Source organism: Pongo pygmaeus, chromosome 13 (assembly GCF_028885625.2).
Source record: "Pongo pygmaeus isolate AG05252 chromosome 13, NHGRI_mPonPyg2-v2.0_pri, whole genome shotgun sequence".
Lineage (NCBI taxonomy): Eukaryota > Metazoa > Chordata > Mammalia > Primates > Hominidae > Pongo > Pongo pygmaeus.
The window spans coordinates 100892175-100908700 of NC_072386.2; the positions used below are offsets into that span (position 1 = coordinate 100892175).

General features: G+C 35.5%; 1 protein-coding gene across 2 annotated transcripts in view; it reads right to left on the reverse strand.

Moving 5' to 3' along the window:
- Nucleotides 1–16526, reverse strand: part of SVEP1 (sushi, von Willebrand factor type A, EGF and pentraxin domain containing 1) — a 205045-nt gene that overhangs the window by 70050 nt on the left and 118469 nt on the right. The window contains exons 19-25 of one of the 2 annotated variants that reach the window (XM_054500630.2): nucleotides 12264–12425; nucleotides 11783–11874; nucleotides 10572–10668; nucleotides 8895–9008; nucleotides 4600–4713; nucleotides 3147–3348; nucleotides 10–167 (exon numbers count right to left, since the gene is read on the reverse strand). In XM_054500630.2, coding sequence (XP_054356605.1) covers nucleotides 10–167; nucleotides 3147–3348; nucleotides 4600–4713; nucleotides 8895–9008; nucleotides 10572–10668; nucleotides 11783–11874; nucleotides 12264–12425 — 939 coding nt within the window. The remainder of the gene's footprint in view (nucleotides 1–9; nucleotides 168–3146; nucleotides 3349–4599; nucleotides 4714–8894; nucleotides 9009–10571; nucleotides 10669–11782; nucleotides 11875–12263; nucleotides 12426–16526) is intronic. The other variant, XM_063650280.1, reaches the window with a different exon arrangement.

Sequence of the window (16526 nt, forward strand, 5' to 3'; positions counted from 1 at the left end):
GACACATACCTGTTTCACACCTTTTGCCTGAAAATCCTGGCTGACATTTACAACTGTATGAATTTAATTCATCCACACAGGTGGCGTGATTTCTACATGGGTTAGACTGACATTCATTGATGTTCAATTCACAGTGTGATCCTGTGAAGCCAGCTGCACACAGGCATCTGAAAGAAAACAAAATGTTGTAACAATTAGAACAGTTGTAGGAAGTCTCCCATTTATGATAATCTCATCTCAAAAGACTTTGAAAATCGAAATGCTGGAACACATTTTCCACATCAAAACAATGCTTTAATTGCAGGTTACTTTTTCCAGTTCACTTGATTAAATCTATGTAAGACAAGATGTATTAGAAATGTTGCAGGAGCAAAAATAAAGTAGAAAGTAGTTCTGGTCCAGGTGAAATATAATTCATACATTGTGGTTTCTCTCCTCATAGGAGTTCTCAGAAAAATATCAAAAGTTCAAATGCTGTTCTAAAGGCTTTCATATGTTAAGCCAATTTTCATAACAATGAGGTAATACTAGTATTATTCCCATTTTACAGATAAGCTAAACTGTGGCTCAGAAAGGTTAAAGAATTCGCCCAAGTTCTACTGCTACTAAGTGGTGGAGTGGGGTTTTGAATCAACCTATATCCTTTTTCTTAATCAGGATGTTATATAGTTTCTGTGCTATGCAACAAACCATTTTAAACTCATCAGAATGGAAAGTATATCTGGTAATGTCAAATGTTGACAAGAGTGTCATAAAACAGGAAGTCCCATATAGTGAGTAGGACTACAATTTGGCAATGTCATGAGAAGTTGAGAGTTTGTGTTCCCAGAGCCCTGTAAATCCATTTCTTGTTTTCTGCTCTAGGAGATAATTGCACAAGGTGCACAGGGACCCATATAACAAATGTTCATAGCAGGATCATTCTAAATGTCTATGTAGAGGAGAATGAGAAAATGAATCATAGTGTAATTAATTCCATCATGTAATGGAATACTAAGGAGCAGCTGAAATGAACAAACCAAAGCCAAATGTAACCACCTTGATAATACTTGAAAATATCATGCTGAGTGGGAAAAAAACCGAATTGCAAAAAGAATATGTATGTTATGATACCACTTATGTAACATGTAACTTATATACTGTTTATAGAAGTCATATATGTAGCAAAATATAAAACCTGAATAAGAAAGATATATTCAGACTTCAGGACGGTGATTACTGCTGGGGGAAGAAGGTGAATGTGAGTGTGTGTGTGTGTGTATGCATGTGTCTATGTTGGAGGGAATCCAGCCCTACCTTTAGAACTTACATCTTTAAAACAGAAGATGTGAATCAAATATGGCAAAATACTAAGGTTTGATAATCACAGTCATCAGTACATGACTTTTATTATTGTAATTTTCCATGTGACTGAAATATTTTGTAATTTAAAAGGACTGGTCCAATAAATGCGAGTTAATGTTATTGTTACTAGCATATCATACGAAGACCTCTTTGATATTGACCTAACAGTGACTAATAGGAATAACTGGTGTTTGGGGGATTTAAACAAAATCTCAGTTGGAATTGAGGGATATTTACTGGGTCTCTGCATTTGATGGTAAATCTACTGTGACTATAATTTCACTCACCTTTATCCTCCTGTGTTTGGTGTCATTACAACACTATCATATCCTCATCTATGAAATAGATTCACTTTGTCAACAACCTATGTTCCTTCTGAATTGGGAGCTTGTACCTTCACCTTTCTTCTAGTTAGGATTTAGACAACTTTGGTATTCATCCATTGTTTTAAACCCAGGAAAGAGTTTAGAACTCTTGTTGTTCATCTGGAAATTTCTCATTGTCTACAGTTACGTACTATATGCCAGAAAATGTCAAACACCCATGAGAAAGCGATGCTACATGATAAGACCTCATTTCCATATTGTAGGTGAAAGTCTCATTGGCAGAGTTGCCTTCTTATTTTCTTCTGGATAGTGCCTTGGCTGTTTGTGGGAGGATGGTAATGGAAGGGGGCTGAACTAGAAGGAAGGGTATTGGGAAATGTTGCAATTGGGCTAGATCTTTTTTTTCTTTTTGGTTTTTACTTTTGCAAACTTATAACACCAGCAGCATCTTGAGGACAATACAGTTTTCTGTAATTTTGCAAGCAAGAGAAATCTGTCTTGTGTACTACAGATGTGCTATCTTCTGTACTTCCCTGCAAAGAGTGGGGGATGGAATGGGATAGTCTTGATAATGACAACAGGAGAGGGTTGTTTTTCAAACTGTATTCTACTGGCACCTAAGAGCTGCCTCAGGGAGACATAGTCTTTCTGCCCCTCAAATACTACTATTTTCAGCCACAAAAGCTTAGCTTTGATTATTTTACTTTTTTACATTCATGTTAGATTTCTTTTGAACCAAAGGTTACTAAACTAAAAAAAAAGTTTGAAAATCATGGACATAGAATAAAGATGAGCACTATCACAGTATGATTGCAGATTCCATTTTGATTTTATCTGGTATAAAAACTTTAGCTAAAGCACAGGTGGATCACCTGAGGTCAGGAGTTCCAGACCAGCCTGGCCAACACGGTGAAACCCCGTCTCTACTAAAAATACAAAAGTTAGCTGGGTGTGGTGGCAGGCGCCTGTAATCCCAGCTACTTGGGGGGTTGAGGCAGGAGAATCGCTTGAACCCGGGAGAAGGAGGTTACAGTGAGCCGAGATCGCGCCATTGCACTCCAGCCTGGGCGACGAGAGCAAAATTCCATCTCAAAAAAATAAAAAAATAAAAATAAATAAATAAATAATTAAAATATGGGCTTTGTCTAGTGCTACTGTATCTGCTTCTGAGTAATTATATTTCCTTTCATCTTTTATGACTTCCCAAGTATAGAACGTTAGTTCCCAAACATGGCTGTGCATCAGAATCATTGGGAAACTTAAGCCATAACAGGTTGCCTATTTTAAAATGATAGGCTCTACTTCAGGCTTAGTGAAGCAGAAATGGTGGTGGGAATATTCAACTGTAGCCAGTCCTCGGGCCAGCATTTGAGAATGACTGACTTGAGACTCAAAGCAACACTCCATAAAGGCTGCAGAATCACTGAATAGTTTAAAAAATAAAAACAGTGAAAAGAATCAGACTTAGCCTTTTACCTGAAGCTATTGGCACCATCTTTACAGGTAGCTCCATTTTTGCATGGCTGACTGAAACACTCATCGACATTCTTTCCACATCGGGTACCCAAAAATCCAGGTGGGCATTTGCACAAGAATCCCCCAGCCTGGTCTTCACAGACTGCATTATTTAAGCATGGGTTTGACTGGCATTCATTGACTTCTGTTTCACAATGCAGGCCTGAGGATGGAGAAGGAAGAGAAACAGCCCAAATGATTAACTCCCTGGGAACACTGTAACTAAAGTGTTGACTCCCTGGAGGATACTGCTTCTAGAGGATTGGAATGGAGGCTGTGGAGCCCATCAAACCGGTTTGAGATCCATTCTGTAATGGGCTCTGGCTTTTGTAAGTCATTTTTTTGTGGACTCTGAGTTTTTGATAATCTGGGTTTTTTTTGTTTTTTGTTTTTTTTTTGAGACAGAGTCTCACTCTGTCTCCCAGTCTGGAGTACAGTGGCACGATCTCGGCTCACTGCAAACTTCACCTCCTAGGTTCAAGCGATTCTCCTCCCTCAGCCTCCTGAGTAGCTGGGACTACAGGCACCCACCACCACACCTGGCTAATTTTTGTATTTTTTTAGTAGAGACAGGGTTTCACCATGTTGGCCGAGGTGGTCTTGAAATCCTGAGCTCAAGTAATCTACCTGCCTCGGCCTCCCAAAGTGCTGGGATTACAGGCGTGAACCACCATGCCCAGCCGATAATCTGCTTTTTTAAATCTTACTTTTTGTTGAAATTAAGTTTGGTAATATTTTTTGAAGGGTTGTGTCCCTATTTCCTTCAGTTCTGCTCTGATTTTAGTTATGTCTTGCCTTCTGCTAGCTTTTGAATGTGTTTGCTCTTGCTTTTCTAGTTCTTTTAATTGTGACGTTAGGGTGTCGATTTTGGATCTTTCCTGCTTTCTCTTGTGGGCATTTAGTGCTATAAATTTCCCTCTACACACTGCTTTGAATGTGTCCCAGATAGACAACTAATTGAGATAATGTTAAGAAATAAAGCTAGTAAATTTTCCATTCAAAACTTGCCTGTTTCTTTGATCTTGCCTTTTTCCTTCACTGGCCACTTTCTTGGATTTACTCTTTAGAAATTAAGCATACACTTTTAAACCATATTATTGTGCATCTGTTTGCAATATGATATTACATGGTTTGTCTCCAGTTCCTTCTTGAAAATTTGCCTTAACACACACACACCACATACAAAAAAAATATTTTTTGCTGAACCATTTGAGAGTAAATTGCAGACTTGCATGTCCTTTTACCCTAAACACCTCAGCGTGTATTTCCTCCAAAAAGGAGGACTTTCTCTTACATAATCACTATACAGTCATAAAATCCAAAAATTCACAATATGTATCATGTTAAGAAATGTACTAATTTGTGGTGGTTTACAAGATTTTAAGACAACATAGGAAGACTGGAAACATCTTACCTACAAATCCTTTCACACATGTGCAGCGATAGCCAGCCACACCATCAACACAGATTCCTTTATTTAAACAAGGACTGGAGCTACACTCATTTATATTTTCTTCACACCGCTGACCTGCAAAGAATCATTCATCTTTGAGCTGGAGAAAACGTGACAGGACTTTAAGACCAATAGTTTCCAAGCAAGTTGTTCAGGCATTGGAATAGGGAAATTGGAAATCATGGCTAACATGTTTGTGACAAATTTAACTCTTTGCCAAACATGTTGAAATAAAATGTTTCTTCTATTCTGTGAACTGAAAAATTTTTCTAGCAAGAAATCTAACATACTCAGCATGCAATGGAAAATGATAACCATGAATATCTGACCATATTTTTTAGTTAAAAAGATGTGTGATTTTGTTTTAAATTTTTTCTCCTTATTTGTTTGCTAGTTGTTCTCTTTTTGAGTTTATTCCTTTTAGAGTTAAGTGGTAACAGTTACAGCATTACAGTTACAAAGTTGGCAAAAATTATGGGAGAAATATATTGAATGAAGCAAATAACTCATTTTCTTCTGCAAATTAGGGAAACACAGCCAAATTTCTGTGCAGCTGTCCCATGTTTTGTGTGAACATAATTTGGGAACAACTAATGTTATTCATATCCTTTATTTTACACATCTAGAAACAGATCCAAAGAGGTCTGTGACATTGCCAAGCACAGGCACAGAAATGAGCCTAGAACCATAAATCTTCACATTCAAGAAAAGATGTGCAAAGACTCGTTGGGTTGAAGAGTTCCGGATGCTTAAATTTATAACTCATGGAATTATGTAACACGTATCTAATAATTTATGTACCTTGACATTAAAATATGCTAGAAGGAAATTTCATAATAAAAGTTGTTTTTTTGAGAATAGTAAATCTAACATAAAATCTACACTTTCATACAGACCATTATGAACACTTGTTTTTTCACAGTAAATCCACACAATAAATTTAATGTCTAATAAATAACATACATAATATATTTCACGTCTAGTAAATGCATATTTTTAGAAACTTGGTTCCACTTTTCTCATAGTATGTGTCTGCCATTCTTGTCACAAGTTTTTACTATGATTCAACACCAGGTGTCGCTAACATGAGATTTGGAATTTTAAATAAAGAATTGTAGGATACAGGTGCATAATTTTAATACTGCCTATAGAAATGCAACCATAGGCAGATGGTGGAGAGGAAAGAGCATGGGAAAGAAAATGAAAACCAGGCAAGCAATCTGGATGTGGTTCTAGCTGTTGAATACACACCCTTGGTTGGGGTGATGAGTCTGCTGGTCTGCAGTTGGTCTCACAGCATGTGGGCCTCTTAGAGTATAAGCTGAGAGAAATTTGTTTTAAGATATATGCGATGTGGCCCCTAAACGCAAGCCACCCGCTTTGGTGTTCATAAGACAAAAATGATATCTTCTGTTGTTGAGGTAAAACAGGCATATTTCAAAACAGCATGCCTGTCCACTGTAATTGATAGAGTATGCTATCACTTTATCAAGTGCAATATCAAGTCCACTCTACTTGATGGCTGATTTGAAGGATTTTCAAGGGCAACATTGACATTTAAAATGTCTCCCTATATATAAACTTTCAAATTACACTTCCAGATGAAATGCAATTTTACTGTATAAACTCAATATCTTTTCATAAGCCTGGGACTACCAGTGTTGCATGGATGTGAAATAGAGAAAATATATGAGTTGTTCCAAATGATTACTACTGTAAGTTATGTTAAACATTTTCATGTCTTTATGGAAGTTGTTTTTAGATACACAATAAAATTATTAGAATCTGGTTCCTTTGAAATGTTATCAGGATTTTACTAAACTTTTTAAAATATAGAAAATTATATACCCACACCTATTAAAATATGTATCTTTTTAGTATAATAATGATGAGTTAGGTACAACGCTGGATGATTTAGATGATCTCAGTACTCTCCATAATATTATGGGGTCATTACTATTTATAAAGTAGTAAATCCTAGTCTATTTTATTAGAATATATCATCAATATTAAGTAATTATAATGTGGGTTAACAAGGGAATTGAGAATAAGATCACTGTTTCTGAACTATTTTTGTGAGAAGGTGCTGGAAGCTGCGACTCTTAAGATATACACTTAGAGAAATCTCCAAACTGCTTTCCAGAGTGGCTGAACTAATTTACATTCCTAAAAAACTGCATAAGTGATCCGTGTTTTTCTATAACCCTGCCAGCATGTGTTATTTTTTGACTCTAATAATAGCCATTCTGGCCAGGGGCGGTGGCTCAGGCCTGTAATCCCAGCACTTTGGGAGGCTGGAGTGGGTGGATCACTTGAGGTCAGGAGTTCGAGACCAGCCTGACCAATATGGTGAAACCCCATCTCTACTAAAAATACAAAAAAATTAGCCGGGCATGGTGGCATGCGCCTGTAGTCTCAGCTACTTGGGAGGCTGAGACGGGAGAATTGTTTGAACTTGGGAGGCAGACGTTGTAGTGAGCCGAGATCATGCTACTGCACTCCAGCCTGGGTGACAGAGCGAGACTCCATCTCAAAAAATACAAAAATTAAAAAAAAAAAAGCCATTCTGACTGGTGTGAGATGGTATCTCATTGTCGTTTTGATTGGCCTTTTTCTGATGATTAGTGATGATGAGTTTTTTTTTTTCATGTTTGTTGGTTGCTTATGTGTCTTCTTAGAGAAGTATCTGTTCATGTCCTTTGCCCGCTATTTAATGAGGTTATTTGTGTATTGCTTGTTGATTTGTTTAAGCTCCTTATAGATTCTGAATGCTAGGCCTTTGTCAGATGCATAGTTTTCAAATATTTTCTCCCATTCTGTAGGTTGTCTGTTTACTCCACTGATGCTTTCTTTTGCAGTGCAGAAGCTCTTCGATTTAATTAGGTCCCACTTGTTAATTTTTGTTTTTGTTGCAATTGCTTTTGGGGACTCAGCCATAAATGCTTTGCCAAAGCCGATGTCAAGAAGGGTATTCCCTAGGTTTTCTTCTAGGATTTTTATAGTTTGAAGTTTTACATTTAACTCTTTAATCCAAGTTAATTTTTGTATATGGTGTAAGGCTGGGGTTCAGTTTCATTCTTCTGCATATGGTTGGCCAGTAATCCCAGCAATCCCATTATTGGGTATACATCCAGAGGAAAATAAATCATTCTACCAAAAAGACACATGCACTTGTATGTTCATCCCAGTGCTATTTACAATAGCAAAGACATGGAATACACCTAGGTGCCCATCAATGGTGGATTAGATAAAGAAAATGTGGTACTTATACATCATGGAATATTATGCAGTCATAAAAACTCCACAAAATCATGTCGTTTGCAGCAACATGGATGCAGCTGCAGGCCATTATTCTAAGTGAATTCAAGCAGGAACAGAAAGCCAAATACTGCATGTTCTCACTTAAAGTGGGAGCTAAACATTGAGTACACATGGAATAAAAATAGGAACAATAGATGCTGGATACTATTAGAGGGGAGAAGAAAGGCAGTGTGGGCTGCAAAACTACCTATTAGGTACTATTCTCACTACCTGGGTGATGGAATTATCTGTACTCCAAACCTCAGCATCATGCAATATAATATATCCGTGTAACAAACCTGCACTTGTACTCTCTGAATTTAAAATAAAAGTTGAAATTATTTAAGTCATAAATAAAGACAAAGATTTTGGATGCTAAAAAATAAGATAACACTTAAATATGCATTTAAGTCAAAAGGAGAGGCATAGTGGTCCATAACAATTTCAAAGATACATGCACCTGAAGTCCACAGTTAGTAATAATTACACACACACACATTCACACACACACATAAACATCCACAGAAATTAGCATATACACTTCATAAATTCAGTAAAATACTAGTAAAAAGCTTGGCGATGACCTTGTATTTGTAGTAGGCTTTACCTATTTTCTGTCATTTCCTCACCTCCATTTTTACAAATGAAGAAATAGGTCCAGTGAAGTTAAATGTCTTGTCCAAGGTCACATATCTAGCTGGCAAAGATGGGAACACGCCTGCCTGTTTTATAAAGCAATTACACACTGCCATATTGATATCTTGTTCTCCTTACATAACCGGATAAGGACAAGAACGCTTTTCCAATGCAAATAAGTAATATTAGAAAATATGCTTCTTCAATATGTTTATAATATTCTATAAATGTATCTTTGACACATTCCAAATTTATCTCAGTGATGAAATCTTAATGATTCAAAGATTTATATTGTTGAAAACAAGAGACCTTCCCCTTACCTGTGTAACCTGAAGGGCACTCACAAATGAATTCCCCAACTAGGTCTTTACAAACTCCATTGTTGAGGCAAGGCAGTGGGCTGCACTCATCGATGTCTGTTTCACACTTTAAGCCTACAATGTAAACCAAATGCTGAGGGACAATCCAGGATGGGATTAACCGAAATAGAACTATGATCATTTAAAGGCAATTATCTCAATAATCAGAATTTTTAAATGGGTAGTGGTAAAGAAAAGGGCAATATTCATTAAGTGCTACCATCTATTAAGTATCTAATGAAGGTAACACCTCTTTCTAAACAAATATAAGATATTCTTATAAAGATACATAGAAGATAGCAAAAGATCCCAAATTAGAAGTGGGGTGGGGGCACCTGGAAGCATAAAATGGAGCCAGGAATTATGCTAATTTCAAAGTGAAAGTTACAATATCATCTGTACTTGCTACCAAGGTCACCTGGCTCAGGGGTGGAGGTCGGGCTAAAGCCTGCCAGATCACAGCTCACATGCCAGGTGTCCCAGAGTGGCTGCATCCTCTCACAGGGTGCACACAGGCTTTCTATGAGCTAGCTGTGCTGGAAACCCATATTCTTTCTCAGGGTCCTCCTCACTAGCATCAGCATTACCTGGGAATGCAATAAAAATACAAATTCTCAGGCTGTACTCCAGACCTACTGAATCAGAAATTCTGGGGCTGGACTCCAGCAATCTGTGTTTTTAACAAGCCTTCCAGATGATTCTGATGCACATGACTGTTTGAGAACCACTGTCCTATATTATACCCTTTCTCAACCACCACTCACTTACAGAATTCCCAAACAAGATCCTTTATTTCTTATGGAACATCAAGGTAAATATTTTTTTAAAAATTCACAGAGACACACATGCACACAACATGAGCCAGCTATAATAAATGGAATGCCAATATTCTAGATAGATCTTGGCTATACTTTGTTTTTTGACTTTCCTTTTGCTTATTTTGTGGTGAATTCCTTTACTTAAATACCATTTCTCATGAAAAACTTAAGTTGGTTGTATAACACTGAAAAAAAACTGTCTAGAAGAAAATAATTATTTTAAATTAATTGCAATTTTAAGGTATAGTTCATTTCCCCTCAAAAATTATGTTTCTGGACTCAAGTCAAATGTGAACCAAACTGTTAAAAACCCCCATAATTCCTACATAATTCCTACATAATAAAGTCCAAAGCCAAATTGTTTTCTAAGCACAGCTTCCAGAAAGATAGAAACAAAGCAACAAATCATAGCTATTCACAAGAACTTCTATTAGTGTGTAGCAAATCAGAGAAACTGCCAATTCATTTAAAAATGTTTATACTGGACAATCTGTTCTATGTTGAGTATCATGCATATAATTTTTGATAGAATGAAACTTTGAACATGACCCCTGTATTTCAATTTAAATTGTGGGTTATGACAAAGACTCATAGGGAAGATGAGCCTTTATTCTTTAGCCAAAATAGGCAAAGAAAACTGTCATTTGTGAAGTATGTATAATTTTTTCACCTATTGTTTATCTTGTTCAACAAATTTTGGCACATTTACATGGTCTAATGTATCTTATCGGATATAGTTAATGTACTGAAGTTTGATACTGCAAGTCATAATGATTTCATATAAAATATTTTAAAATCTACATTCCTCTCAGTTATTTACCTGTATATCCAAGTGGACAGAGACAAACATAACCACGCCCAAGTTGTTGGCAGGTTCCACTATTGTGGCAAGGGTTAAAGAAGCATTCATGGAAAACCTACCAGTAGCATAAAAAAAAAAAATCAATCAGAGACAAAGCACTCTATTTATTTCAAAGCAGTCCTGATTAGAGTCAGGTTTGCAACATTAGACAGCTCGTTCCTGTTTCCAGGTAAGTTCACTCAAGCTAGGTGGGTTGCTGCCTGAATAACACTGGTACCTGCCATATAGGGGAGCAAATGATATATATCATTCTTGGGTGATGTTCTGGTAAACCTAAGGAGCGTTTCTAAATGCTGGCTGCATGCTAGAATATAAGTGATATTTTAAAAGCGTACTAAGGTCAGGGCGCCAACCCAGATCAGCTAAATCAGAATCTCTGGGAGTGAAGTCTATACATTACTGTCTTAAAAACTTGGCCAGGATTCTATTACGCCTCCACGTGACAGCCACTGCTTTAGGGGATCTTACAAATTCCTGTGTTCACTAGGCTCAGTTTGAAATATGACTTATAGAGTCCTAACAAGTCATTATGTTTGGACTAGGCTGTAGGAAGTTGTAATCAGAAATATATCCCCATTATCCATGAAAATACTAAAAGGCAAGGAATTCATGACATTGGGCAAGGTGAATACAGAGTAATGAGTGAATCTATTAAAGTAATCAAGACTTAACAACTAGTCTTGTAAAAAATATAAAGCATTTGGTTTAGCTATATTCTTAATTTATGTTTCTTAATTTTTAAGGACTCATACTTTTCCCCAAAAAATCTTTTCTTTTCTGGCAAAGAAATTTAAATAATTTTCATGAAAGTTGGGTAACTCTGCCTGCCAATTAGAAAAAGCCTTTCCTTAAACCAAATTCTCTTACTCAAATGATGGGTTGTGCTTGTGGTAAGTGTTTATAGTGAATCAAAAGGCTCCCCGTATCTACTCATTCTTATTGCCAGGCATTTCTGGGAAAAACTCTCATTTTTGGTACTTAGAACATCTAACGTTGCATTTTGGGAATGTTCTAAACAGGAGTCATTGTAAATACAATTATTCATTTATAAAATTCATACATGTTGATTAAAGTTTCAATCCTGGTCCTTTTCCTGTGTGTGACGTGTAAAATGACAAATTGCTTTCCAAGCATTCCACTAGAGAAAATTTTATGCAAAATGAACTTGCCTGACTGCTGATTTCATGCCTCTTTTTAACATGTCCAAGAGAGGCAGGGGGCACCACACTTTCCTCTGCTGCTGAGAAAGTTGAACTAAAACCTAATCAATTAATAGAAAAACATGTCAGTGTGGTACATATGCCAGTAAGTGGACTATGTCTAACACTATGGTCAAGATTCTGGTTGTCAGAGTGAGTAAAGCCACATATATTTTGTTTCACTTATATTTTAAAAAAGAAAACAGAGATGGATGGCCTACATCATTACATCCTAGACTCTTAGAAAGAAATTTAGAAGTTATCAAGTTCAGTGTTTCCAAAACAAGACTCTTTGTGTCATGGTCATCAAAAATACTTCAGAAGGACAATTTAACAAGTCCAGATGCCCAAATCCACCAAAAATAGTAATATTCAGAACTGACACTACAACAGAGACAGGGAAAAGTAAATGTCCAACATAGGATTACATAAGAAATGAAGTTCCTCTTACTTGAACATTCTGTAATGGATCTGGAACCAGCGAATGGGGTAGTTCCATAAAAGGGACAGGCCAGACAGAAGGCCTTCCCTGCATTAGGTTGGTAATAGTCACGAGGACATGGGTGACAGGGCATTAACCCAGAACGCGAGAATTTTCCTTCTGGACAAGGAACTGCAGAGGTAAAAACAAATCATATGTGCATATAAAGTAACACACCCTACATTTGAAAGAAGTGATTTAATCTGTGCATATAAGAACCCTACTGAATTATCTATATAATGTCTTCCGTATATTTAATACCCATACCATCTTATCACCCAGGTAAATGTTTTGTTGGGTCTCCTTCCTGTCTTTAGTAACACGTTAATTTAATAAAGTTTAGAATTGGCCATATAATTGTATTCTGATTTTTCTACCTAACACGATATCATAAGTGTTTCCCAAATCATTCCCCCCGATTATTGAATAGTATAGATTTTAATAAAATAAAAATGTTGCATCTCATTGACAGACCATGATTGATCTAACATTTTTTTCTACGTTGGATATTAGATTGTTTTCATTTGTTTGCTATTATAAATAATGCTGAAGTAAATTTTTTGCATAAATCTTTGTATTTAGCTCTGATTATTTCCTTGGGATAATAGTTGACTTTGAGTAGTTGAATTAGAATAATTGGATTTGAGTAGTTGAATAGTTAGGTCTAAAGATTTGAAAAGATTAAAGCCATTGATATATAGTGCCAAATCATTAAAAAAATAAGTAGTTCCAATTTACACTCCCATTAGTAGTGTATGCAATCACTCTTTTTACTACATGCTCCTCAGCATTGGTATTATTAAATTTTTTTTCCAATTTGAGGGTGAAAATGGAATTACAGTTATTTTAATTTGCATCTTGATGATAAATGAAGTTGCTTTCTTCTACTTATTAGAAATTTTATTTCTCCTGAATAGTCTATTATTTATGGAGGTTTTTTATGATTTTATATATTAAGAATATGAATCCTTTGACACACTCAGACTAATTATTTTTGCCAGTTTGTGCTTCACCTGTTAATTTTGTTTAACTGCTTTCATAACCAAGTAATTATGACTCCTCCTTATTTAATACTAAAATAATATAAGGTAATATATTTACCTATGAAAGGTTTAGCGAAATCGGTAGTTTTATCATTAGTATTTTTATTGGCTATTTTCTAAGTAATATGAATTGTAATTTGATTTTTTGACACAATTATTTTTCAGAAAGAGGTTTAAAATGTATAAATATTTGGAATATGTTTATTAATTTCTGTTTTTAATCATCTTATGGTCAGAATTTATATTGCATAACTAATTGCTACCTTTTGAATTTTATTGAGTTTTGTTCATTATATCTAAAGATAAAAATAATACTTCACTAAAAGTGTTATCACAGTAGAGTAAAAAGTATAACATGTATTATTAGTTCAGCCTTATCAATCATGTACTACAAGTTCTGTGTGTCCTTACTGATCGCCTACATGATCCTTATACATTCAAAGGAGTGGTGGGGCATGGTGGCTCACGCCTGTAACCCCAGCACTTTGGGAAGCTGAGGTGGGCAAATCACTTGAGGTCAGGAGTTCCAGACTAGCCTGGCCAACATGGCGAAACACCATCTCTACTAAAAGTACAAAAATTAGCCAGTGTAGTGTCAGGTACCTGTAATCCCAGCTACTCAGGAGGCTAAGGCAGGAGAATTGCTTGAACCCGGGAGGCAGAGGTTGCAGTGAGATGAGATGGCGCCACTGCACTCCAGCCTGAGCAACGGAGTGAGACTCCGTCTCAAAAAAAAAAAAAAAAAAAAAAAAAAATTCAAGAAAGGTATTAAAATCTTCCATGAAAATTTTATTTTTGCAATTTACCATTGTGAGACATACAGATTTTGTTGTATTTTACTGCTGTTATTTGATGACAAAGCTTTATTATGACTAACTTATACTGCTATACTGCTTGTGAATTACATAAAAATAACTCTTTTCTTCCTCATGTGATGCTATTGGGCTTTGAATTGAACTTTTTCATAAATTCCCTTTACCACTGCTACTTGCTTGTTTTTTTTTGTATTCATAGGTCTGGAAATATTATTATTTTTAACCTTTCACCGTCATTTGTGTTAGGCTTTTTGTAAATAACATTCATTTGAGAATTGTCATTTAACCAAATCTGAAATTCTCTTGCCATTAACGAGTGGAATATTAACAAAATTAAAAATGGCCTCAAACATAAAACAAGCTCGGGTTTTCCTCCATGATGTTTTGTTGCATTTAGCAGAGGGCAGGGGAACAGAGTACTCATGACTTAATTCTTTGGTTGGGGTTTTAGACAGCAACCCAAGTATGAATTCAGGTTGGGTGTGTCCTTTCCTTGGGTGAACTGGCATCATCTGGATAGATATTAAAGCCATTATAAACTGAGAAAACTATTAAAAATACTAAGACTTGTCTGCATAAATGTAAGTATGGAAGACAACACAAAAAGTAGCTACTCAGGATGTCAGCATCCTTATCATTTAGGGTTTGGTGGCATTGTAATAAAAATAGTACAGCAGAGATAATTAGCAGTACGGTTGAAAAATTTAGAGATGGACTGAGGTTTAAGGGAGCAGGGTATCCCATGTCATAGCATCTTTTTAAAATTGATTTGAGAAAAAACAAAGCATTTGTGATAATCTCAAGACATTTAGATCAAAATTTTAAAACAAAAAAGCCAAATTTTTTGCTCAAGAGCTCTTTTACCCAATTAACAAAAGAGCTCAATGAAGAAATGGTAATTCAATCAAGAGATGGCAGAAAATATCATAGATTTTAATGCAAATTTAGAAAAAAAATTTCTTGCAGGTTTGGTCTTTACATGCATAAAATTTACATTTTTAAACTGTATCTTTATTTCACTAAGAACAAGCTAATTTACTCTTTGATAGATCTCAGAGTGTTAGATAGAGCTCTGTCATTCACACAAACTGTAAACTTGCTTACTTTAAAATGGGTTTCCTCAATCTTAAGTTTCCAAAAGTGATTGCCTATTTGGAAAAGGTAACTTACACACAGCTAATTAGTTAACTGAAAGCATCAGTCTTCCGCTGGTAAAAGTATAAAACTTTTGTTTGAGTTAATATCTCTGAGTATGTATGAAATGCTGAAAAGATAAATTCCACCAGTAAAACTCAGGATGCTATAATGAAATAAACTTTTTTTACATATAATTTTCAGCACAAAGATGCTCAAAAAGAAGTTTATGCCCCTAGAAACTAACAGAAGGTAAAAAATTGTACTAAGATGTAATAGTAATAAAATACTAACATTAAAAATAAATAAATCTATTAGCTTCTAAGAATACCTAACTCATCACTGTAATGTCTATACTTTTTAGCATAGAAAATATAAAATAAATTTGCATGTGCAATTTTATTAGTTTAAGTTATTGTCCAAGGGCAGACAGTTGTCTTCAGAAATATATTTTCCTGCAGTGGTCAATTAGCATTTAATAGAGTATTTATATATGTAGTAAACATATATACACACACACATATATATGTATATATAAACATACACATATACAAAATAGTGGCACTATCTAATATGTAATACAGTACTAAACATGTACACGTACACACACACACATAAATATGCAATTCCTAATGAACTAGTGTCATGAGAAAAGAGGGGTGAATGTTTCATTTTGATTCTTGGCCAAAGAAACTAGTCTCCCAGTCAAGAAAAATGGAATAAAATCCTCTTTTCACCTCCTCTATTGGAGAGAGAGAGAGAGAGAGAGAAATTATCTAAGTATGCCAAAATGATATTAAAATCAAACGACAGTGCGTGGAAATGACCAGAAAAAAATGTCATATCACTGGTGCTGTTCTCTGACAGTGTTAAGGGCAACACATATAGACCAGGAGCCAAGTGGATTTTGCCTTTTCAATGAGTTTTCTGACTATGATTAATAATACTATATTGCATACTAGAAATTTGCTAAGAGAATTTCAGGTTCTCTTACCACACACACCCAAAGAAGGGCAACTATGTGAGATGATGTATATGTGCATAAGAATATCATAACATCATTTTGTACACCTTAATTATAGGTCATTTTAAATAAATAAATAAATCGGTTTCCTAAGATGAGGTCAGAGGTCAATGACTTCCTGAGCCTCCTTTTAACTTCATCCTGGAGAGTCAGGGTAAAAGGTGGTGTCATCCTAGTCTAAACATCATCTTTTCTTCTCCTATAGATCATATATTAA